This window comes from Anomaloglossus baeobatrachus, chromosome 2 (assembly GCF_048569485.1).
Source record: "Anomaloglossus baeobatrachus isolate aAnoBae1 chromosome 2, aAnoBae1.hap1, whole genome shotgun sequence".
Taxonomy (NCBI): domain Eukaryota; kingdom Metazoa; phylum Chordata; class Amphibia; order Anura; family Aromobatidae; genus Anomaloglossus; species Anomaloglossus baeobatrachus.
This window is the reverse complement of record NC_134354.1, coordinates 667,698,046-667,723,855: the sequence shown is the minus strand read 5'-3', so window position 1 is coordinate 667,723,855 and position 25,810 is coordinate 667,698,046. Positions and strand designations below refer to the sequence as shown.

The following is a 25,810-nucleotide window of genomic DNA, read 5'->3' as shown; positions in this document are numbered from 1 at the left end:
TGAACTGTCTGCGGCCCTTGGACCCAAAAAGAACAATTTTACTTTAATTATTCAAATCCACAGACTCAAACCTGCAGATCATGAATGTCGAATCTGGGAGTTTTCTAAGACTCTACTGCACCAACTAGTAAATTGTTTGACGTGGTAATACACCGTATTTTTCACTTTGTAAGACGCACTCTTCCCCCCCTCTCCTCCCATGTGTCCACTTTGAAGAATAAGGAGTTCACACCGTGAAGTCTTTAAAAAATAAAACCAAAAAAAACCCAGTATATTAAAGGGAAAAAAATACTTTATTGTGTCTTAAAGCATTTATTGGAATAAATAACCCACATTATGTACGTTGCTAGGGCTTCAGGTCCTGTTATGCCAACTATAGGGAAAATTCAACCCGGGTGACGGCAGGACTTCTGTTTTCGAAAATGCATAAGAAAGGAGATGGGGAAAACCTTGCAGGGCTCAAGCTATTGTATATTCCAGAGTCGATTTGTCATGATTCGGCATACAGTGAAATCAGATCTGATCATCAGGCATCTTCTAGTACAAGGTCCATCAGCCTCTCTCCTAGCTGTCCCTATGGCTGAATCCATTAATATCTGGCTTTGTGGAGCAGATATGTTAGATGTGATCTTTTTGAGCTCTACAGAAAATACAATGTCCATGTCTTATATATGCTCCAGCAAACAGGGTGTGCAGCTCTGAATAAGAAGTCAGGCACACAGGCTCCGACACACAGTGAGCCCTGGCCCCAGCGTAAGCTGGCAGCATTGTGTCATACGGAATTTTATCTAAATGGCCCATGTTCCTGGTAAGTGGCCTTACATTACATGCCTTAGGAGAATGATCTGCCGGCTGTCATGATTTCCGCAGCACATGCTGCTGCAACAGAAAAGCAGGATAAGAAAAGACGCTAACTGTATCTCCAGTTATGTGGGTCATCACTATATAAGTGGAAACCCCCCCGGTGACATTTACAATACTTTTTAGCTATCTCGAGGAGAAGAATGTACAGTTGGATGCATAATATACTCAAGTCAGGACCTGCTACTAAATCAAAAGTGATCTGTTTGTCCATTGTTTTTATTCCTTCTGCTCCCCTGAGTATTTAACTTTTTGTGTTATTAAAATCAACTATCTAGTTCCAGAGATTTGGGCCTTTTTATTTAGGGCTAATGTTTTAGGGTCTTTACCAAGGGTGTATGGCTCAGAGTAATAATGCAGCCTAAAGACCTTGTAAAGACCAGAAAAATCAGCACTAAATAAAAAGTGCCCAAATCTCTGGACCCATATGTAAATGCCACTGGCATGTAACAGATTACCAACGTCAGGCAGAGGTCTGCTCAACCGTTAGAGGCAGATGATTATCACAGCCATCTGCTGGCAAAGATGAGAGCTCGAAGTGCGATCCGGCATAGGTCAGGAGCCGGTGTATGATGTACCAGTATGTCATATATCAATAAAGGGGCTAAGGAAAAAACAGAAGAAAAAAAATCCAGCTCAAAATCACAGAAGAAGAAAAAAAAAAAAAGCCCGCTTCTCTGTGCTACGGTTAACAGTGGGGAGTTGGTTTTCCCTCTACTTTTTCTGCATATCTTAAGGAACACACAGGATCCAATCTTGGTGAAGATTAAGGTTATATGCCCACGCTGCGGAAAATGCGCGGATTTTGCCGCGGATTTCTCGCGGAAAAGCCGCGGATTTTCCGAAAATCTGCAGCACAGCTACTTCCCAGCCATTTCTATGGCATTTGGGAAATGCTGTGCCCATACTGCAGATTTTTCCGCAGCGGAAATCGTGCGGATTTCCGTGCGGAAAAATCTGCAGCATGTCAATTATTGTAGCGGATTTCTCCGCAGGGTCCCATATACTTACCTGCCTTGATAGAGACCCGAGTCACTTTCTCTGTCCGGTGTAGCGGCAGCAGCGCGGTGGATCCAGCCAGGTACAGGAAGGAAGAGGTGGGCGGAGCCTGCACGAACTCCGGTCATGTGACAGCCGGAGCTAGTTCAGGCCCGCCCACCTTCTCCTGCAGACGCTGACAGTGACCCGGCCGCCGGAAAGCGAGGTGCTGCATGATGGAGGCAAGTATAAACTTCCCCGATCACGGCAGCACTTGTTCTGCATTGAGGATGCAGTGCCGAAGCCATGGTACTGTATCCTCAATGCAGAATGCCCGCACCATATCCGCACGACATTCCGCAGCATGGAAACAGACAAAAGTTGTGGTGCTGTTTCCTGGGAGCACCTGCGGAATGTCGTGCGGATATATCCGCAGGGCACTGTCCCCGTGGGCACATTGACCCATTAGGCTCAGTGAGAATTAATCAATTTTTAAAGAAAACATGTCAGCACCATTTTATAATGTAAAGTAAAACATATGGCTGTAATGGCGCTGTAACACTGACTAAGTTGATAATTTTAGTGCAGAAATCCACTTTGTTGTTCTTCTTTAACCCCTTCACCCCAGACATTTCAGTTTTTTGTTGTTTTTTTTTCCTCTCCCTTCGAGAGCCGTAACTTTTTTTATTTTTCCATCAATCTTGCCATATGAGGGCTTGTTCTTTTGTGGGACAAGCTGCACTTTTAAATTAAACCATGAGTTTTACTTTTATAGTGTATTGGAAAACAGCAAAAAAATTTCAAGTGTGGAAAAACTGCAAAAGAAAAAAAAAAAAAAAAGTGTGATCGCACAATAGTTCATGGGATATTTTATTCACCATGTTCACTATATGATAAAACCGATGTGTTGGTGTGCTGTCTCAGGTTGTTACAAGTTTGTAGACACTTATTTAAGGGCTAAAAAAATATAATTCACAAGTTTGTCCAAAAAAAAAAAAGTGGCCATTTTATGAAACTCTGAGCATTCTCATTTTTTTGTGACCTATGGCTTGGTGACTACTTATTTTTTGTGTCTCGAGCTGACATTTTTAACGGTACCATTTTTGCACAGATGCTACGTTTTGATCGCCTGTTACTGCATTTTGTGCAGAATTTGCGGTGTAATTTTGACATTTGGTAAACTGCGTAGCGGCAAAAAATTCCAATCAGATTAATTGATTTTATATTTTGATAGATCTGGCATTTCTGAACACGGCGATACCAAATGCTTGTATATTTTTATTTTTGTAACAGTTTAATTGAACTTTTAGGTTTTTTTTTTAAATTTTAACTTTTTTTTTTATTGTACTAGGTTCCCTAGGGGACTATAATGATCAGCAGTCTGATCGCTCTTCCATTTCTCCAGATCACAGCTACACAACTGAGATCTGTAGGAAAGCTGCTTAAGGCTATGTTCGCACGTTGCGTTTTTTACCGCGTTTCTGCAGCGTTTTTGGCAGCAGCGTTTTTGCGCAAAAACGCATGCGTTTTTGATTTCCAGCAAAGTCTATGGGAAAAGCAGAAATCCTGTCTGCACTTTGCTTTTTGTTCAGCAGCGTTTAATTTGCATATTTGTGGTCAAAAACCATGCTGAAAAAGAAGCAGCATGTCAGTTGTTTTTGCCATTTCTGCAGCGTTTCCTTAACATTGGAGTCAATGAGAAATGGCAAAAAGCAACCAAAATCACAATTCCTGCGTTTTTCATGCTTTTTACCTGCTTTTCAACTGCGTTTTTGGCTCCAAAAACGCATGCTTTTCTGGCCAAAAATTAATGTGTTCTAATGTTCCTTTACACACACACAATAACCGAAAATTTAAATGTTAAAAAATAATAAACTTTAGCTATTTTTCTGTTAAAATGTGCATAACCACTATTATTACATTAAAATTGATAATTTCCCATATAATTTTATTAAAAGTTAATTTTATACTTTTTTTCATTCTTTTTGACTAATTCAACTTTATTTCTCAGTGTCTTGATCTCAAAAACGCATCTGCAGAAACGCAGGTGAAAACGCAGGTAAAAAGCGCTAAAAACGCACTAAAAACGCGGTAAAAACGCATGCGTTTTTAGCGCTAAAAAATTGTCAAAAGCCATTTGGTCAAAAACCAAGGGAAGGAAAACGTGCAGAATAAACTGCAGGTACACCGACGCAACGTGCGAACATAGCCTTACTCTCACACACGGCAGTGAGAGAAAGTGATTCATGATAGCTACAGGAGTCATCACATGACCCTGTGCTACCATGGCAACCACCGGAAGTCACGTGACTTCCGCTGGGGCAGGGCAAGTAATGCTTATGGAGGTGCGCTGATACATCTCGCTGTCAGATTTTCACAGCGAGATGTAAGAGGTTAATAGGGGCGAGTGGAACACGATTCCACTCGCGCCTGGCAGGCACACGTCAGCTGTTGAAATCAGCTGCTATGTGCACGGATCGCCGCAGACTGCCTACAGGCATTACAGTGACACGATCCATGACGTACCCAGTATGTCATGTGTCGTGAAGAGGTAAATCACAATTTAAAGCTTTCTGCTAATTGGATTTCGGTACACTGTAGCCAGACCTCACAGTGAGTCTTCTCCTCCCTGTCTGATTCCCTGGCCACTCTTCCTGCCTCCCCTCTGAAGGACCTGCCTCCTGTTTGAAATCTCAGCAAGGACCTGTCATTCACAGAATAGAGAGGCAGGAAGAGGGGCCGGGGAATCACAGACCGGGAGAATACCCAGAGTACAGTTCGGCCTCTGTGAATCGAAATGTCTTTACAATCACAGAATCGTTCTGACGAGCTCACTTTAAGTACATGTTCCGTTTTTGTTTTTTTTTTTTTTTTTATGGCTTATACATATACTCATTTTAGTCTTTTTACTTTTTAGCCATGTATCTTTTTTTCCTATTTGTGTAGCAAAAAAAAAAAAGTTAGAAGTTAGTTTGGTCCTGAGAAGCTTGGGATCCTCTCATTTTTTTTCATGAGGGGGAAAAAAAAAGTTAATCAAAACACAATTCAAAATTGGAACAAGCACGCTGATGAAATTCTCTCCTTCCGCATACAAAACAAACAAAATATGCATTTGGCTTAACTATTAGAGCCAGGGAGGTGTATGTGCAAACGAGCAGGGGAACACATGCCCACTGCATTTACTCTCCAGCCACTACCAGATTTTAATGTGTCACTCCATTAAAAGGGACACTTAACCCTTACATCCACCACAAACTACATAAAGAGCCAAATAAACATGGAATATTTCATCTTGTAAGTATAGCTATTTTCTTGAGTCTTCCATTCCACAATTCTGTTGATTTCTATATCAGAATATCCAGACCAAAAGGCGATTATTGATAAAATGGGACCTTGTTACATTTTGCCATGAATATAAAAAAAACATCATTTCAAGAATGACTGGTATGCATCCTTACATATATGTACACGTTGACATACCCTTCATTCAATCCGCCCTTTAAAAACACAGCAAGTTATACCTTTATACAAACTGTATGTTGTAAGACTAATAAAACTGTAAAAATATAAACTAGAGAGCTGAGGGCCGAGTACAAAGATGCACTGATTTCTCTCTGAATGTTCAGTACCCAAAACACACATAATATCCCCTTTATTTCTGACATAATACATCTGCTAAAATAGTGGTCTGATTGCATTCCTGAAAAAGCCCCCATGTTGGGAAGCTTGCTCCGACTTCTTCCCCTGACACATATTCCTCTGTCCTAGCTAAGTGGACATTGTTGTAGGGTTAGAAATAACCAGCTAAGAGATGGGACCCAAACTGTAAAATTAAATACATGATTGTTGTGGGTGAAGCTTCAATGATACTATAGAAAAGCACTAGGATTTGCTCGAGGGTCTTTCTGGTTTCTGTATCGGAAGGCGAGCCATACACCAAGAATCTGAAAAACATTGGGGAAAACGAAGAGATGGTTACCAGGTTTATTATTATAGCGCCATTTATTCCATGGCGCTTTACAAGTGAAAGAGGGTATACATACAACAATCATTAACAATACAAAACAGACTGGTATAGGAGGAGAGAGGACCCTGCCCGCGAGGGCTCACAGTCTACATTATCCACGCAATTATACATTTCTAATGTACACAGCTGGCACAATGCCTGTGCCACACACTTGGTCAGCTACATAATGTACAGTACACCCCTCACGTTTTCGGTAACTATTTTATTATATCTTTTCATGGCACATCACTTAAGATGTGACACTGGCTACTTTACATTGTATCAGTGTAAATCTTGTGTAACAATAAATTTGATGTGCCCTCTACATAACACACAGCTATTAATGTCTAAACTGCTGGCAACAAAACGTGAGTACACCCCTAAGTGAAAATGGCCAGACTGGACACAATTAGCCATTTTCCCTCCCTGGTGTCCTGTGACACATTAGTGTTGCAAGGTCTCAGGTGTGAATGGGGGAGCAGGTGTGTTACATTTGGTGTTATCGCTCACACACGCTTGCATGCTAGTTACTGGAAGATCAACATGGCTCCTCATGGCAAAGAACTGCCTGAGGATCCAAAAAAAGAATTCTCTACATAAAGATGGCCATGGCTATAAGAAGATTCCCAACACCCTGAAACTGAGCTGCAGCAAGGTGGCCAAGACCATACAGTGGTTTAACAAGACAGGTTAGATGCAGAACAGACTTCATCATGGTCAACCAAAGAAGTAGCGTGTACGTGCTCAGCGCCATATTCAGAGGTTGTTTATTTTTCACAATAGATGAATAAGTGCTGCCAACATTGCTTCTAAAGGTGATGCAGAAGAAACATTACTGGAACCATGTCCTGTGATGTGATAAGACCAGGATAAACGGATTTATTTCAGATGGTGTGAAGAGTGTGTGGTGGCAACCAACTGAGTACAAAAACAAGTATATTTTACCTACAATCAAGCATGGTGGTAAGAGTGTCATGGTTTGTGGCTGCACAAGTGCTGCCGCTGTGGGGAGCTACAGTTCATAGAAGGAATCTTGAATGCCAACATGTACTGTGACATACTGAAGAAAAGCATGATCTCCCTCCCTTTCGGAAACTGGACAGCAGGGCAGTATTAAAACATTAGAACGACCCCAAACACACCTCTAAAGGCCCCGTTACACGCAACGATATCTCTGACAATATGTCGTGGGGGTCACGGATTTCGTGACGCACATCCGGCGTCGTTAGCGACATCGTTGCATGTAACAGCTACGAATGTCTGTTAACGGAAAAATACTCACCTAATCGTTGACACGTTCATTTTCAAAATCTCGTTGGTCGTTGTGGACGTAGGTTGTTCGTCGTTCCTGAGGCAGCACACATCGCTACGTGTGACACCCCGGGAGCGATGAACAGCTTACCTGCGTCCTCCGACAATGAGGTGGGCGTGTCGTTAATGCGGCTCATCTCCGCCCCTCCGCTTCTATTGGTCGGCCGCTGTGTGACGGCGCACGAACCTCCCCCTTAACGAAGAGGTTGTTTGCCGCCCACAGCGACGTCGCTAGGAAGGTAAGTACGTGTGACGGGTGTTAGCAATATTGTGCGCCACGGGCAGCGATTTGCCCGTGACGCACAAACGACGTGGACAGGTACTTTCATGAGCAACATCGCTAGCGATGTCGTTGCGTGTAAAGCCCCCTTAAGACCACTACCTTGCTAAAGAAACTGAGGGTAAAGCTACTGGACTGCCTAGGCATGTCCTGAGACCTAAACCCTATTGAGCATCTATCCTCACATGAAAGGTGGAGGAGCGCAAGGTCTCTAACATCCACCAGCTCATTGATGTCCTCATGGAGGATGGAAGAGGTTTCCAGAGGCTCCTGTGAACTCCAAGCTCAAGAGAATTAAGGCAGTGCTTGAAAATAATGGTGGCCACACAAAATATTGGTATTTTAGACACAATTTGGCCATTTTGACTTGCGGGTTAACTCATTTTTCTTGCCAGCGGTTTAGATATTAATGGTTGTGTGTTATTTAGAGGGCACCAAATTTACTGTTATACAGGCTGTACACTGACTACTTTACATTGCATCAAAGTGTCATATCAGTTTTGTCCTAAAAAGATAAACTAAAATATTTACTAAAATATGAGGAGTGTACTCACTCGTGATAATTGTATATACACTCCTCAACATTGAAACTGCAACACCAAGAAGGAAAAGTTGTGGAATTATGGAAATTACATGATGGATACATATGTTAATCATATGCAAATGATGAAGAAAAAAAATGGAAACTTTGGCCACGATTCATCAAGACTGGTTATATTCACTTGAGGACATTGTGCAGGAGTCAGAGGCGCCTGATTTATTAAGAGGCACTCAGCTCTTAATAAATCAAGCGCGTCTGAAAAGTGATGTGTGCCAGAGACTGGAGTAGGGTACGCTGCAGCGCATCATGAATCTGACGATTGGGCATCATTGCACCTAGCTCTGCACAAAACTTTTTGTAAGTTTTCAAGACACTTTACTCAGGAAGTCCGACAATTTTATTGATGAATAGGGGAAAATATTTTCAAAACACCTGGATTTATTCCATATGAGTGTTATGTAGAGAAAATCAGTCTCTTTCACGCCTTGGCATGTCATCAATGAGGTTATTAATAGCGATCTGAGGAATGTTCTACCACGGAGAATGTACTTGGACACACGCATCTTCAGTTGCTTGTACCACTGTGAGCATCCTGTAAGGCCTAAAATATCACCATGGCCTGCAGCGCCTCCAGACTTGTCTCCCATCGAGCACAACTGTGGTGTAATTAACCGTTAATTGAAAAGATGGCTGCCAGCAGTGGATCTTGATGATTTAAAGGGAACCAATCACCAGGATTTTCATATATAACCTAAAGCCAGTGCTATACTGGCACTATCAGGCTGATTCTATACACACCTGTAGTGCTCAGCTCGGATGTTTAGGTTTTGAAATCCAAGAAAGTAAAGTTTATAAAATTAGCTGCTGATGAGTGACAGCAGCTGAGGAGCAGATAATATATTCATAGTTATCCCCTCCCTCTGTTAGAATTAGCATAAGAATTATACAAACGACTCACTTTGTCTCTTGCAGGACCTGTGTGAGGTCATACCCATGTGACCTGGTAGCCAGCTTTGGTGGCTGAGGCCCCGCCTCTTCTGGTCACATGGGTATGACCTCACCACAGGTCCTGCTAGACAAAGTGAGTCGTTTGTATAATACTTATGCTAATTCTAACAGGGGGAGGGGATAACTATGAATATATTATCTGATCCTCAGCTGCTGTCACTCAACAAGCAGCTAATTTTATAAAGTTTACTTTTTTGGATTTCAAAACCTAATCATCCGAGCTGACCACTACAGGTATGTAGAGAATCAGCCCGATAGTGCCAGTATAGCTCTGGCTTTAGGTTATATACGAAAATCCTGGTGATTGGTTCCCTTTAAGTGCATTCAGTGTGGAAGAACATTCCTCAGACAACAATAATAGCCTTGTTGATAACAGCCACGGTCATGTAAGTGCATTTTCTCATACTCCATACTGAATACATCTAGATGCTTTGAAATTGTTTCTTCATCATTTGCATATCAGTAACAAGTCCATCCTGTGATATCTATAATTCCACAACTGTTCAGGCGTGTATATCTGTCATGGAATATGAAGGATTAAATTCTTTATTTAAAATGACCCAAATTCTCATTTAATTTTTTTTGCCTCATTTTAATTTTTTGGAAGTTCTGGCATCTGATGACCCTTGAAAAGTGTCTGATAATTTGGAAATGGAATATGAAGGGGTTAAGGTTAGAAGAAAACCTCAGGTTGTTATGCGGTCAGGTACTGTAAGAGGTAGGAATCAGCGAAGATGAGAGACTTTCCTATACAAAATGAGTAGAAGGTAGTGGAGGTCTAGGCGGAGGTTGTATTTCTAGACCTCCTGCTCCACCAGAGCGACTACCCTGCAGGTCACACAGATAAGTAATGAAATGTGGCCTCCCTTCAGCTCATCGTCATACAAGAAGCTGAATGCGAGCTAGCGTGGATTACATCATGTAACCCTTCCTGAAGACGCTGGATGGACCCTTCTTCATGTTCAATTACTGCTTTATAAAAAAATACTGTAAAAGGCCGGTAATAAAATATCCTGGACAGAGTTCATTAACATAGAATAATGTTATATTCTCAGGGAAATTTATTAAGTTAATTGCAGAAAAGAAACCAAACAGCTTTTCGTGTCTTGTGACATTTACAGTATATTTTAGACACTGAGGGCCTTTCTACAAGGAGACATGGCTTAGCAGAAAGGAACGGATTCAGTCCTGGTACTGTGCAGAATGAAGCATGACACTATATAGTAGCATCCCTGTAGTCAGCCCCATGGACTGCTGGCCATGAGGGGGAGGGTGGGGAATCAGCTGCTGGGGACATGCTGGCACAGGAAAACCAAAAGTCCAGGCAACTTGCAAAAGTACTGACACAACATCACATGTCATATAGAGGAAATTGCCTCTGGGCCATAACCCCAAACTGAATGAGGGGGCTTTACTGCACAAAACACTAATCAACGAAGTGTGGAGAAGCACTGGGAGCAATGTTATGGCAATTTCAGGATGTAAACTCTCTCCTTAAGGCTGCTTTCACACCTCCATTTTTCCTGTGCGGCACAATCCGGCACTTGCAGGAAAAACGCAACCTTTTTTTTTTTTGCTGCCGGTTGCGTTTTTTTTTTTTTTGCATAGACTAACATTAGTGCCGCATGGGCTTGCGTTCCATCCGGTTTTTGCCGCATACGGCAGATTTAGCCGATGCGGCGGCCGGATGGAACGTTGCCTAGCACATTTTTTTGTGCGGCAAAAAAAAAACTGCATCGCGCCACATCTGGCTGATGCAACGCATTTTCCTATGCATGCCTATGGACGCCGGATGCGGCGCGATGCGGCAAAAACCGCATGCGGTTTTTGCCACTGCGCATACTCCGTAGCCTGCCGCAAGCGGCAAAAACTGGACGGGCCGCATGTGAAAAAACTTATGTAAAGGATGCGGTGTTTTCGCCGCATCCGTTGCATAGGTTTCACAGCCGGATTGAGCCGCAGTGCTCAAACCGGATGTTTGAAAGCAGCCTAAGACAAGTCAGCCATCCATGGTTACAATGTGTGGTCGCAGAGTGCTCTTGGTCAGACGTACTTGGTAGCATATCCTGATGATGTAACGGTCATGGGACATTGATTTGTTTTTGTTAAAAGAAAAACAAAATTGTGCATTTTCTGTGTTCGTTTTTGCTTAAACTTTGGAGTTCACATGTGACACGGCTGCTGGATGCAGATAGTTAAAGGGAGTGTTACCACAAATCAAACAAAATAGGCACATCGCCCCTATACACACCATTCCTGTATAAATCTGGCACAAGCGGCTCCACCACACTGTGCAGCCACAACACAGAGCGGTGTGTGTGCGCACTCTGATCGAGGAACTGTGACAGTGAGTGCAGGCTTCAGTGTGATCTAAGAGGAGGGCAGAAAGGGTATCCAAACTAAGGGGGCAGCACCTGCATCAAGGGGGCACGAGAAGCCGCATTGGACAGATTTATACAGTAAAGATATAATATATAAAAGGGGCCAAATCCCCCCCAAATGACTGCTCAGCCTAAACTGTATCCTGAGAAGACAGACTCCCTCCAACACAATCATATCTGTCAAAGTAAAGTGATAGATGTCCAGTCACCTCCAGAAAGTAATAAAACAGTTTTGCATTTGCACATTATATCTTCAAGTAAAGCTGACACAGTTCTGTTAGGGTAGGAGATCGCTTCAGCGGAGTACTGAATAAAGAGCGAGAAAAAAAAAAGCATTCAGCACAAAAAGAGCACTCAACTCATGAAATATAAGACGTCAAAAGCAGGGCTGTGGAGTCGGAATAAAAATGAATGACTCCTAAAATATATAATACATTGGGTAAAGCGGGTCAATGCAGAATGTGATTAATAGTTTTTCATAAGAATTTGGGAAAGTTATGAAATGTCCTATAAATGTCTGTTCTATTCCTGATCAAAAGGATCTAGGCTGTTAGTTGAGATGAATCTGTGCTGCACTTCAGCTACATGATACAAGTAGTGAAGCGCCTCCTCTACAGATAAGGGTAAAAACAAAGACACAAAGAATGGATAAAATTGTAGAGTGAAAGGCACTCACCGGAATAGCCGTGTCAGAAAACCTTTTTATTCCATTGACAGGTTACAAGTGAAGTCACAAGGGGAGGGGGGTTCACAGAGCACGTCTGACGTGCTGATAGAGGAAAGCAGCATAGAAGCAAATGATACATACTGGATATCATACAGAGGAGTTAAACACAGTGATAAGCCCATACAAATTTACCAACAAGAGGAAAAGTGACCTAAATATGCAGTCTCCCTTTAGAGAGCGTTAATATAAGGCATAAGTACATGGAGAAATCAAAAACAGAGACAAGATAACAGAGGTATAAGCACCAACCCTACCCATACATTGTATAAGGAAAGGTAAAGCATAGTGGAAGCAATAAACCTGACCCAACGCATGTCGCCATTATAGCTTCATCAGGGGAATACCGGGATCTCTATTGGTGGTACCCCTCATACATTTGTATGAGCTCATCACTGTGTAACTCCTCTGTATGATATATCTATTATATGCTGCTTTCCTCCACCAGTTTGTGACATACACTGTTACTTGTTGGCTTGGCATGGTGGTCTTCTGTATGATTTTAGGTGGTTTTTAGCTATTATTAATTATTATTATTATTATTATTAAACGGTTGACGTTTTATACTTCACGAGTTGAGCACTCTTAGTGCTGAACGATTTTTCGATACCATTTTGGTTTGGCATCGGAGGACCCTTGTGCTAGAAGTCTCCTATGGTACTCTAATCTAATTGATGAGCTGTGTATCCCTTCCTTCTTTTTTCCCCAAATACTGGATATAATGATCTTTGTGTAATTTAAAGGTGCATTCTCAGTAGGTGTGGGCTGTACCTGGTTGGTAAACTGGAAGAGATTCAAAGAGTATAAATGATCCTATTTCCTAAAAACCAACAATCCAATTGTAAAGAAAAAAAATGTGATTCACATCATGGTGAAACGTGGAGACTTTCTAAACGTGAAGTTCCCCAGAGCTGGTCAGGAATACCGTAAAGAGCTTTTCTGGATGTAAATGAAGTATAATTCAATGAAAAGTCATACCATTAGTGATGGAAGGGTTTTGCTGCTGGTGATCAGTCACACAGCTGGAAACTTCCCAGTATAACACAATGAGGCGCCGTTATTTATGAAGAATGTATAATCTGTGGTTACCGTTTAGGACTAGATTACCTCTGTAAAGCTAAAGAAGAGTCCTACTCCACCAAGGATTTTCAGGGCTTCACCGGCATGGTTCAACATTTTGTAGCCACATGTCTCACACGTGTTTTTACTTTTACAGTCCTGAAAAGTAAAAGTATTAAAGTCAGTAAGGAATGTACACAAGCGAATGATGGACACAAACATTGGGTAACACTATGATCAAAAGGTTTATCCCATGCTTAAATGGGTTTACATGTAAAAATAATGGTTACTGGTCCGAGTACCCTCAGAGGGGCACCACAAGATGGATCTGCACGCCCAAAATGAAAAGTTCTTTTTGCTATTTGTCCGTCTTGTGTTTAAGGAAGCAGTGAATTTGTCAGGAAGATTTGTTGAGAAAAGGCATTAGCCATGGGTTCCTAAAAGGTGTACTTTGTATTTTAGTTGTGTTGACCTATTATAAGGGAAAGCACAGTCTGCTGGGGGCTACTGTACGGTAAAAAATTATACATTTATTAATGGTGTACTGATGTATAGAAACCTGACGGAGGACAAGAGGGAATCCTTCAGATGATCTCCTGCATGTTTATATGAGACGGTGATCGGAGTTCTTACAGACGCTCGCTCACCACTTCCATGAAATTAATCTATTCGCTGTTCCACAGACAAGACAGATGAAAAGGCTGTGGACTTTCCCCAAAACGCTGTACCTGAACTTGGTGTAAAGAGGGGTGGGGGTGGGAGACCGTGAGGAATAGTTAACCACACAACTGCCGACGTGGCACCCCCCTTTCACTAGCACCAGTGAAAAAGAACCCTGCCAGCCCGGTAGGATTGCCAACAGTTCCTCATTAAAGCATGCCCAGTCCTTTAACGGGATTATATTGGGCCAGCCCCGTTTACGTTACACTCTTATCAGAGAACACAATATCGAGATAAAAGCAGTCCAGGGTAAATTGGATATTTAATCGCCTTAAGGGCATACGAGAGAAAACACTACATACACAATGGATATATATATACTTGTTAGATATGAAAATAAAATACAGGTGGTTGTACAATAAATATAAGCAGATGATAGAAAAGTCAGTACCAGGTGGGTGTTTGGCCTTGGTGCTATGCACCCCCATGCGAGGTTGTGTGCTGGCATCGGTTTCTGGTTTCTTCCAACACGAAAACCTGGGCCACTGCCTCGCACAAGCAATTAACCCCCTAGGTCAGTCACTCCCTATTTCGCCACCGGGATGCTGCTCCTCTTGGGGCTGGTAGCTAAAACTTCGAAACCAATGATGGATCATAACTAACGATGGGCAGACATGGACTGTAAAAGTCCAGATCCGAGCGGGCTCAAGAGTACCCGAGCACCGACCCCACAGTGCTCATGGAACTCCGGGTAACAATCTGGCAATTCGGGTATAAAAAAAAAAAAAAAAAAAAAAAAAAAAAAAAGAAGGAAGGGGAAAGCAGGTGCATTAAACTTACCAGTCTTCGCCTGGCTGTAACAGCTGCAGCCATATGTTTTATCTGTGCTGGGTATCATAATAGGGGGATTCTTATTTATTTTTACACTACAATAGGGACACACACAGCATCTGTGATTGAAAGTAATTAAGACACACTGAAAAACAGGGTGGGGGCACTGGCGGCAACCAGACGCCGGGACTGCCAGTGGGGGGGGGGTTGAAGCAGTGCATATGCATGAAGAATAATGGGTGGCCCAGGAAGTAGCATGAGCAGCCCGGATGCAGTGTTACAGCCGCGCTGGAGACTTGGTAAATATAGCGCGCTTGCTCTAATTCCCCTACCTTTCTTTTTAAACACAACACACAACAAAAAAAACAAACCGGTTGGACCTGCTGATCCCAGGTATTTGTGGGTCCAACCATTACTAATCATAACATATCAATGGATGGTCATAGGGAGGCAGTTTTGGCACCGTTGGATCCGGCCAGGCCCCATTTATGTTTGGAAGCCAGACATGGCTTCGCTACCTGGCTTCAACTAGCCATTCTATGCATTTCTCCACCCTGGGATACTTCAACGAATAGAGACCCAGGCAGGCGTTTCTTCCGTTCCCGAGATCTCGAAAAGTAATGGGTATATGGCTAGGTTGTACAAAAATACCTTATAAAAAAGGAAGGGGGTGGGGGTTTCTTTAAAGTAGTTAAGCAGCTAGTTAAGCAGCTTCAAGCAGGGGTTCATCCTGCCAGAAAGGCCTTGGACCTAGACTGGCTGCTAGGGGGTGCAGGTTTTTCCACTTTGGAGGTTCAGCTTCATATGTTAACAGAGGTCTATAATCTTGGACCGGATAAGAAAGTCAATTGGCATTAAATTATGTCCTCCATATTCTTCACAAGGTCAATATGCTTACAGTGATACCAAAACTTGCAATACTGCAGTACCTGGTCTAGGCTTCACAGGAATACTAAAATGGCAGCCAGCGTTAGCCTTCAGCAAGCCCCTCGCTGCCATTGTAACCCACCAGCACGCTTTTTAAATGGCACCAGCATTTAATTGCATCTAGGCTTGACCATTACTGTCAGAAGTCGGCTGTTTAACATCTGCCATGCTTGAAGCTTCACACACGCGGACCCCGGAGTTTAAGTGCCAGCATATCAATATGCACCAAAGGGTTTAATGTTACAAACACTGGGAAACGCCTCTATGGTTTTAAAGAAGTTAAAATCAGAGAACATGGAAATTACCAAAAAATGTCAAATTAAAAAGAGGAAACAGAAAAAGCAAATTGTTCTTAAAGTTATCACAATAAAACATGGAAACTACTCACCGCAATGCAAACTGAAAAATCGTTGTTGTACTGTAAAAGTTTTTCTGTGGTGTTCAACCATCCACAACAGTTCAGATTCTTCTCCATCTCTCGCCTGGTGACGTTCCCCATACTAGTCCATGCTTCATTCAGAAACCGCTCCTGTAGGAACCAAAATAATGCTGGTCACATTGAGGTGTAGGCTCGGAGGGCGTCCAAAATATGTTTTCACCATAGAACTCTACTTGAGTGGGTGAGACGGAAGATCCTAATTTGTGACCATAAAATCCTACACACTCACATGCGTTTACCCTACAGTTAAAAGGGATATACTACTCTATTACTCGCCAATTACAATCATGGAGAGCAGCATTTGTCAAAAAAAAGACAAGCCACTGGTCACGAAGCCGCAGAGGACTTCCCGTAGATCCTCCAATCTAGTCAATTGCCTCAGGGTCTTTAAAACACAAACAATTGGAGAAAGCGTAACAGAAAGGAGAAGAGACGGTTTCTCTGCGGTCCACCAGATGAAGCTATAAAGCGTTTCCCTATTGTCTATGCATTTCAAAGACTTTAACTTTTCCCTCAGGAAAAACCATGTGTTCAATCACGTAAACCATAACAACCTCCCCCCCACCCCCCCAACAACTTTTTATCTTCATCTGATGGACCATCATTGGAGCTGTCAGCAGCGCCGAGAAACCCACTCTTCTCCTTTCCTTTCCTAAGCTCTGTGGGTCACTTGGGTCTGCAGCAGACTGTCAAGGCAAATTCGGTGATTGTCTCTCACACCATCCCTCCATGTGAGCAACTCCAACTTTATCCACAAATTTGTTTTTGGGATTAGACTCTATTGCGCCTTACATTTCACCTCAGCACACCTCCATCAAATATAAAAAGGACTCATTTGGCTTCCTGCCTCGCACCTTCAATTCTAGAGGACGGTGGCGGGGCTCTTATGACAATGCGCCACTAAGGTCAGCCCAAGAGCAGATAGAACACAGGGCCGCAAAAGAGCGTCTGATGTAAGCAGAGTGGGCTTTGGTTTTATTCATGGGGTACAGTATAGGTTTATATACAGGGAACACGAATATTTTATTTTAAATCAGGAGGGACAGTATGTTTTTATAATTTGAGGCAAAGAATACACACAAATATATGTATAAGAAAAATAGATCATAAAGCAGCACTCCAATGGAAATCAGTGATAAAAAAAAACGTCCAGTGAGAAGGTGAAACGATACAAGTATCTGTGTGAATATGGTCTTTATGATTTCCATTGGAGAGCTGCTTACAGTATTTTTTCTATAGAGGCATTTTAGTTGGTTGTTTGTGGAAATATACCTGCATATTTAGAACTGTCCTGCTACCGTATTTTTCGTTTTATAAGATGCACCCCAAATTTAGAGATTAAAAAAAAAAGAAAAAAAGGTCTGTCTTATAAACTGATGTTGTCTTAACGGAGGGAGGGCGGCAGCAGTGGTGGAGCAGAGTCACAGGAGGCCGGGGCGGTGCTGGCTGTGTGGAGCAGGCTGGTGCGGCGGGTGTCCCAGATGTTCTGTCGGTGGTGCGGGCTTCAAAGAAATGGCACCTCAAGCGGCATATGAGCAGATTGAGCTCTCAGCTAAATGACAAGTTCTTGAGCCAAGAGCTCCATCTGCGCATGCGCTGACTCCGGGTGCCATCATTTGAAGCCAGAGAATCTGGGACACCCGCCACACCGCTCTTCTCCACACAGCCACCGCTGCCCGCACAGCCGGCCAGCAGCCCGCACAGAGAGGCGGTCGCACAACCCCGGCGCCAATTCTCCACCTCCTGGTAAGCTATATTCATATTTTAAGACCGCACAAAGAGGCAGCCAGCCGTCCGCACAGAGAGGAAGGCAGCGAGCCGGCCACCAGCATAGACCGCTGACCGCACAGCCCCTGTGCCAATTCTCCACCTCCCGGTAAGCTATATTTGGGTTTTAAAGACACACTCATTTTCCTCCCAAATTTTCGTTTGTGTGTGTATATATAAACACACACACACACACACGTATTTTTTTAGCAGTTTATAAATAATAATTATTTGGCAAGAAGTCTATGAGCATAATCACTGCTAGATTTCGTATCAGCAATTCAGATAAATGTTGTTCCACAAAACATTGTGTGATATTTGCAGCCTATTTTATGGCGCAATTTATGAGCTGTTGACTTTAGATAAAATGTTTTCAGGCTGGACTGACCGACCTAAACAGTGTCCCTACCTGCTGAGAAGTGTTCAGAGCCAAACAGGAGCAGGAAACCACCAGTTGAAAGATAAAGATGAGAATTAGCACCACCATGTACTGAAGGTCCAGTTAAAGATGTGGGGAAACAGGTGTAAGATTAAAAACTATTCTTTTTACCCGATACAAAAAAAAAAAAAAAAAAAAAAAAAAAACTCCACACCCACCAACTACTTAGATTTCTATCTTCTATAGCTATAGTAATAAGTAGAGGCGATCTGTGAGCAGGATCATCCACCCCGGTGTGCAGCGTAAAGTAGCAACAGATCCCGAATCCTGCGCTGTGTCCCTCACTGGATGTTGTGGTTTTCAGAAAAGGATACGAGACAAGCTTCTATATATTCACAAGGAATCAGAGCGAGGGTCACACTATATTATATATAGCGCCATCATATTCTTCAGCACTTTATAGACATCACCACCATCTATAGTCCCCATCAGTAGGTCTTTGTATGGTGGGACGAAACCTACACAAACAAGGAGAACATACTAACTCCTTACAGATGTTGTCCTTGATGGGATTTGTGCCTAGTACTACAGCACTGCGAACCATTGAGCCACCGTATGGCAAGGAAAACCTGATTTTATGAAAACTAGTTAAGACATCCAGTAAGTGACACATTGTGGTTTCAGGGTCTCTTTTACTGCTGTATTCTATCATCTGATAAACAAGATACAAAAATTCACACCAGGTTTGTATGATTCCCAGTGGAGCAGTTTGCAATACTTTTTTCACCTCTTCATTAAAGACATCTGTCCATATTCCCCCCCATGATCGGCAACCCCGTGCACCATTTGCCATTGTGGCGCTCATTCTGGCTGCCTGGAGATGTCCATGTGTTTCACAGTCCGCCATTAGCCAGCTAATCCTAACACTTATGTGTGCATTGCTATGATGTATATTCCACTCCCCTTCAATGTCCCCTCTTACATCTGGAGGTAGTGAGCGCTGCGGCTCTCTCTTCCGCCAAATTTATGAGATACATCCAAAAGGTAAGGAGAGTGAGGTGGCCGCAGGACTTGCATAATGGAAGACTACGCAATCCTGGGAGGGAGAGTGCAGACACCGCTGGAACAGCGCCAGCACCAGAGGGGAGTATTAGGCCCAGTGCCAACGCTGTGTAGTTTTGATGCGTATTTTCAGAAATCTGCATGTCCATTGTGAAGCCAGCAAAGTCTATGAGAATTCAGAAGTGCTGTGCCTATGTTGCTTATTTTTCCCTTGCGTATTTGGTGCAGGGAAAAAAAAAAAAAAAAAAAATCTGCACCAAATACGCAAGGGATAAAATACTCAATGTGGGCACAGCACTTCTGAATTCCCATAGACATGCATATTTTGCTGCAGATTTCTGAAAATATGCGTCAACATCCGCAGCGTGTGCACAGGGTCTTAGTGTTATTCTTTTAAAAGGAGGAAACATACGGATTGAGAAGGGGGTTGTTTGAGTAGTGAACAACCCCTTTAAATCTTACCCCAGGGCTGGATAAATGGCGGATGTCAGGCTGTAAAGGAGACTACAAGTTTGCTGCCTTAGGCTGGACTCACACGAGCGTATAACTCGCATGAGTATCAGAACGCTTCTCTGCTAACAGGAGCGGGTCAGCTGCATGTATTTCTATGCAGCTGACATGCTCCTGTCCGGAGAGTGTGCGGCTGCACGGGGTGATGCGTTCTGATACTCATGCGAGTTACACGCTTGTGTGAGGGCACTCTTAGGACTCATGCGCATGTTGCGTAATTGCATGCAGTTACACTGAGTATTGCATTGCAGCGTAAATGCACGTGTCCCCTGCACAATCTATGTAGATTGTGCATGATACGTGCGCACGATGCTTTTTTTGAATGCAGCGATTTGGGTGCTAAAATTTTGACCCAGATCCGTGCGTTCATAAAAGCAGCATGTCAATTATTTCTGCGTTCTGGATGCAGCTCCCACTCTGTCTATGGTGGGGACAGCAGCCAGAGCGCATGAAAACGGCTTTTTTCTACAAAAATACTGCATCCATTACGCAGTGTTTCTGCAGTGATTTGAAGCGCACATGTGCTGTCAAATCGCTGCAGAATATTCAGCAGTTACATGCGCATGAGCCCTAATACTTAGATTGCTAGCTTTAATTGTCTGGCCTAGGCATACGAGTCTATAAGGCTGGTTTCACACATCAGTTATTGGGTTTTTTTTCGTCCGTGCGCCATCCACTATTGTTGAGGATAGATCACAAATTCATTGTAATGAATGAGTTTTCACATGTCCTTTTACTGTGGACTCTTTTCATTTTGCACTAGGATTCTTGCTCCAACTCACTAATGCAGGTCAATGAACTCACATATCACTGTGTGTTATCGGCATATTACACTGTGTAATATTAGGAGAAGCAAGGAATTTATTTATTCCCCAAACTTGAAAAATGGATGCAATGCAAATTGCGAAAAGTGAAACACCTAAAAATAAGCGTAATGCAATGAGAGAAAAAAAAAAAATAAAAATCGGGACCATTTTTCTTGCATGTTTTCGTGCCCATGCTCATCTTGTGTAAGAGAATGACTGGCCATGATGGCACTATGAATATCCCCACAGCGTAAAGGATACAATAAACAGCATGACTTGATGGTGACTGACGGCTCCAATCAATCCAATAATGGCAATTAGTAGAAGGAAGACTCCGATTGCTATGACTCCCCCGATGATGTGGAGGCTGGATACTATGCCGAAGCCTTTGCCCCATGCGGCCACTCCAATTAACAAGAGCCCCACGAGCTGAAAGAAAAAAAAAAAAAAAAAAAAGAAGAAGTGTAAATACAGGTCTATGAATATTATTCACCATGGACAGAGGGGCAAAGATCCTGAGGTTTGTCGTCGTCCACGGTCAGACAATGACCAGAGCTGGGACTTCCTATTAGGAGGTCTCTAGCCCACCGGGAATACAGGTACATTGTGCAGCAAAACAGAAGGGGCAGCTTACCTGGCCTTTTCTGATCAGCCTACCATTAGGTCTATGGGGATTTGTCGTCAGCTAAAATCTGCAACTAAAGGCTGCTTTACACGTGTCGATTTATCGTGCGTTTGCATGAGCGATCGCACTCGCCACCGTCGTTTGTGCGTCATGGGCAATTTGTTGCCCGTGGCACACAAAGTCGGTAACCCCCGTCACACGTACTTACCTCCCGGGCGACCTCGCTGTGGGCGGTGAACATCCTCTTCCTGAAGGGGGATGGACGTCCGGCGTCACAGCGACGTCACACAGCGGCTGCCCAATAGAAGCGGAGGGGCGGAGATAAGCGGGACGTAACATCCCGCCCACCTCCTTCCTTCCGCATTGCTGGCGGCCGCAGGTAAGCTGTGTTCATCGTTCCCAGGGTGTCACACGGAGTGATGTGTGCTGCCTCTGGAACAATGAACAACCGGCGCGCAGAAGGATGCTCGATTTTTTGAAAATGAACGACGTGTCAACGAGCAACGATAAGGTGAGTATTTTTGCTCGTTCACAGTCGCTCGTAGCTGTCACACGCTACGATATGTCAAATGAGGCCGGATGTGCGTCACTACTGACGTGACCCCGACGGCATATCGTTAGATATATCGTAGCGTGTAACAGGGCCTTTAGGACATTCTTATACTACTGTATATTTATATAAAAACGCACTGCAGAATTCCCATAGAGAAAAGTGAGCAGAGAACTGTAAAGGCCACATTTGCTAATAGAATTGATATCTATTCAATAAATTTCCATGTATCCCAGAGGTTACAATGACTGTAGGCTTAAATTTTAATCACACCCTTAAACAGTCCGAGAACAGACTGGCCGCGGGTCTCCTGAAACACGGCAGCGTCGTAAGTATATGTGACCCGCGGCCAGTCTGTACATCACGGTCTGAGTTTGGATTAGGATTTCAAGATGTGAAATTGAATTCTTCACCTATAGAGGAGAAAAAAAATATATAGAAAATCATTCTGTAGCTGGACTGGCAACCTGGCTCAGTGGCTAGGCGTAAGAGTGGCTCAGTGAGAACTGCAGACATAATAATCTCACCTGGGAGTCTCCTGCATTGTATGGACGGTCCCCCTTTACGTGCTTGTGTGTAGTTGGATTTCTTCTGACATCTCAAAAAACTAATGACATATGTGCACGCACACACATACAGCGCCTTGCGAAACTATTCGGCCCCCTTAAATTTTTTCAACCTTTTCCCACATTTCAGGCTTCAAACAAAGATAAAAATTGTAATGTTATGGTGAAGAACAAACAAGTGGGACATAATTGTGAAGTTGAATGAAATGTATTGCTTATTTTAAACTTTTTAAAAAATAAATAACTGAAAATTGGGGCGTGCAATATTATTCGTCCCCTTTAAAGTTAATACTTTGTAGCACCACCTTTTGCTGCGATTACAGCACAAGTTGCTTGGAGTATGTGTCTATCAGTTTTGCACATTGAGAGACTGAAATTCTTGTCCATTCTTCCTTTGTAAACAGCTGGAGCTGAGTGGGGTTGGATGGAGAGTGTTTGTTTGTGAACAGCAGTTTTCAGCTCTTTCCACAGATTCTCAATTGGATTCAGGTCTGGACTTTGACTTGGCCATTCTAACACCTGGATACGTTTAATTGTAACTCACTCAAAGTAAACTCACTCAATTGTAACTGGAACTCACTGCCTCAACACGTCAGACTATCTACTACACTTGCAAACTTCAAACGGACCCTGAAAACTCATCTGTTCAGAAATGCCTATAATCTACAATGACCTCACTGCCCCACCACCGTGCGGAGCTGCCGCCCCACCACCGTGCGGAGCTGCCGCCCAACCTACACCCCACCTACTGTCTCCTCCCCAAAATCCTTTAGGATGTAAGCCCGCAAGCGCAGAGCCCTCTTCCCTCTGTGATAGTCTGTCTATTGTAACGTGTATATGTATTCTGTATGTAACCCCCTCATGTACAGCACCATGGAATCAATGGTGCTCTATAAATAAACAATAATAATAATAATAATAATAATAATAATAATAATAATAGTGAACCATTCCATAGTAGATTTTGCTTTATGTTTGGGATCATTGTCTTGTTGAAACACAAATCTCCGTCCCAGTCTCAGGTCTTTTACAGACTCAAACAGGTTTTCTTCAAGAATGGTCCTGTATTTGGCTCCATCCATCTTCCCATCAATTTTAACCATTTTCCCTGTCCCTGCTGAAGAAAAGCAGACCAAAACCATGATGCTGCCACCACCATGTTTGACAGTGGGAATGGTGTGTTCAGGGTGATGAGCTGTGTTGCTTTTACGCGAAACATATCGTTTGGCATTGTGCCCAAAAAGTTTGATTTTGGTTTCATCTGACCAGAGCACCTTTTCCACATGTTTGGTGTGTCTCCCAGGTGGCTTGTAGCAAACTTTAAACAACACTTTTTATGGATATCTTTGAGAAATGGCTTTCTCCTTGCCACTCTTCCATAAAGGGAACATTTGTGCAGTGTATGGCTGATTGTTGTCCTATGGACAGACTCTCCCACCTCAGCTGTAGATCTCTGCAGTTCATCCAGAGTGATCATGGGCCTCCTGGCTGCATCTCTGATCAGTCTTCTTGTTTGAGATGAAATTTTTGAGGGACGGCCGGGTCTTGCTAGATTTGCAGTGGTATGATACTCCTTCCATTTCAATATGATCGCTTCCACAGTTCTTCTTGGAATGTTTAAAGTTTTGGAAGTCTTTTTGTAACCAAATACAGCTTTAAACTTCTCTACAACAGTATCATGGACCTGCCTGTTGTGCTCCCTTGTCTTCATGATAGTCTCAGTGTGCTGTTTAACCCCTTCACGACCGGCCGATTTTTCACTTTACGTTTTTTTTCCGCCATTCTTTTTCTGAGACGTAACTTTTTCAGTCAATATGGTCATGTGAGGGCTCATGTTTTGCGGAACAAGCTGTACTTTTAAAATGAAACCATCAGTTTTACCATATAGTGTACTAGAAAACGGCAAAAAAAATTCCAAATGCAGAAAAATTGCAAAAAAAGTGCGATAGCACTATGGTTTTTGAGATATTTTATTCACTGTGTTCATTATATGGTAAAACTGATGTGTGGGTGTGATGCCTCAGGTCAGTGCGAGTTCGTAGACACCAAACATGTATAAGTTTACTTTTATATAAGGGGTTAAAAAAAAAAAAAATCGGAAGTATGTCCGAAAAAAGTTGCGCACGTTTTACGCCATGTTCTGTGACCCATAGCGTTCTCATTTTTCAGGATCTATGGCTTAGTGATGACTTATTTTTTGCGTCTCGAGCTGACATTGTTAACGGTACCATCTTTGCACAGATGCTATGTTTTGATCGCCTCTTATTGCATTTTGCGCAAAAGTTGTGGCGACAAAAACCATCGTTTTGGCGTTTGTAATTTTTTTGCCGCTACACCGTATACTGATCAGATTAATTGATTTTATATTTTGATAGATCGGGCGTTTCTGAACGCGGCGATACCAAATGTGTGTATATTTTTTATTTTTTTAACCCTTTAATTTTCAATGGGGCGAATAGGGGGTGATTTGAACTTTTAAAATTTTTTTTTTAAAAAACCTAACTTTTTTATTTTACTAGTCCCCCTAGGGGGCTATTGCGATCAGCATTCCGATCGCTCTGCAGTATCTGCTGATCACAGCTACAAGGCTGTAAACAGCAGATACGCTCTCTTTCTCTTTTGCTGTGCCGCTGGCTGTGCTACCATGACAACTATCGGGAGTCACGTGATCGCGTCACGTGACTTCCGGTATCGGGCGGTAAGTAAATGTTTACCGCGATCGCGCTTATAATGGCGCTGTCACATATTGACAGCGCCATATAAGGGGTTAAACGGCACAAGGAGATAACGATTCTGCTCGTGCCTAGCAGGCACACATCTCAGCTGTGAAAATCAGCTGAGATGTGCGCCGATCACAGCATGATGCTGCCGGCAGACCGCGGGCAGTAACATTATGACCGCAAGGACGTAATTTTACGGCCCGCGGTCGTTAAGGGGTAAAGGCTATGTGTGCACTAGAAAAGTGATTTTTCTCAAGAAAATTTCTTAAGAAACTTCTGGGAGTGGAAGATTACCGCATCTGCGGTAAAAAAAAAAAAAAAAACAAAAAAAAAACACACACCAAAACCACGGGACAAACGCATGCGTTTTTGCCGCGTTTTTGCGAATGGAGTGAAATACCGCAGGTACCTGCGGAAAAGAAGTGGCATGCACATTTTCTCAAGAAATTCTGCAGAAAGAATGTTCTTGAGAAAAAGAAAAAAAAAAACGCAGTGTACGCACAGCTATTTTTTTCCCATAGGTTACAAACATTTGTCAAGAAATTTCTGCAGCAAAACCGTGGGTAAAAATGCAGGTAAAAAACGCAGTGTGCGCACAAGGCCTAAAGCACAGAGCATCACAGAGCAGGTGCATTTATACGGAGACTTAATTACACACAGGTGGATTATATTTATCATCAGTCATTTAGGACAACATTGGATCAGTCAGAGATCCTCTACACATTTGTGTTAGGCTAAGTTCACATTTCCGTTGTTTTGTATCAGTCACATGCGTCGCTTGACGCATGTGACTGATGCGCTGTTCAACGCTGTACAACG

At 42.9% G+C, this 25,810-nt stretch overlaps 1 protein-coding gene across 1 annotated transcript in view; it reads right to left on the bottom strand.

Annotated features, from left to right (window-relative positions):
* Window positions 1-274: 274 nt before the first annotated feature.
* TSPAN31 (tetraspanin 31) overlaps window positions 275-25,810 on the bottom strand; it is a 38,793-nt gene continuing 13,257 nt past the window's right edge. The window contains exons 2-6 of the mRNA XM_075337107.1: window positions 20,792-20,959; window positions 18,183-18,263; window positions 15,956-16,096; window positions 13,198-13,308; window positions 275-5,783 (exon numbers count right to left, since the gene is read on the bottom strand). Coding sequence (XP_075193222.1) covers window positions 5,709-5,783; window positions 13,198-13,308; window positions 15,956-16,096; window positions 18,183-18,263; window positions 20,792-20,959 — 576 coding nt within the window. The 3' untranslated portion in view covers window positions 275-5,708. The remainder of the gene's footprint in view (window positions 5,784-13,197; window positions 13,309-15,955; window positions 16,097-18,182; window positions 18,264-20,791; window positions 20,960-25,810) is intronic.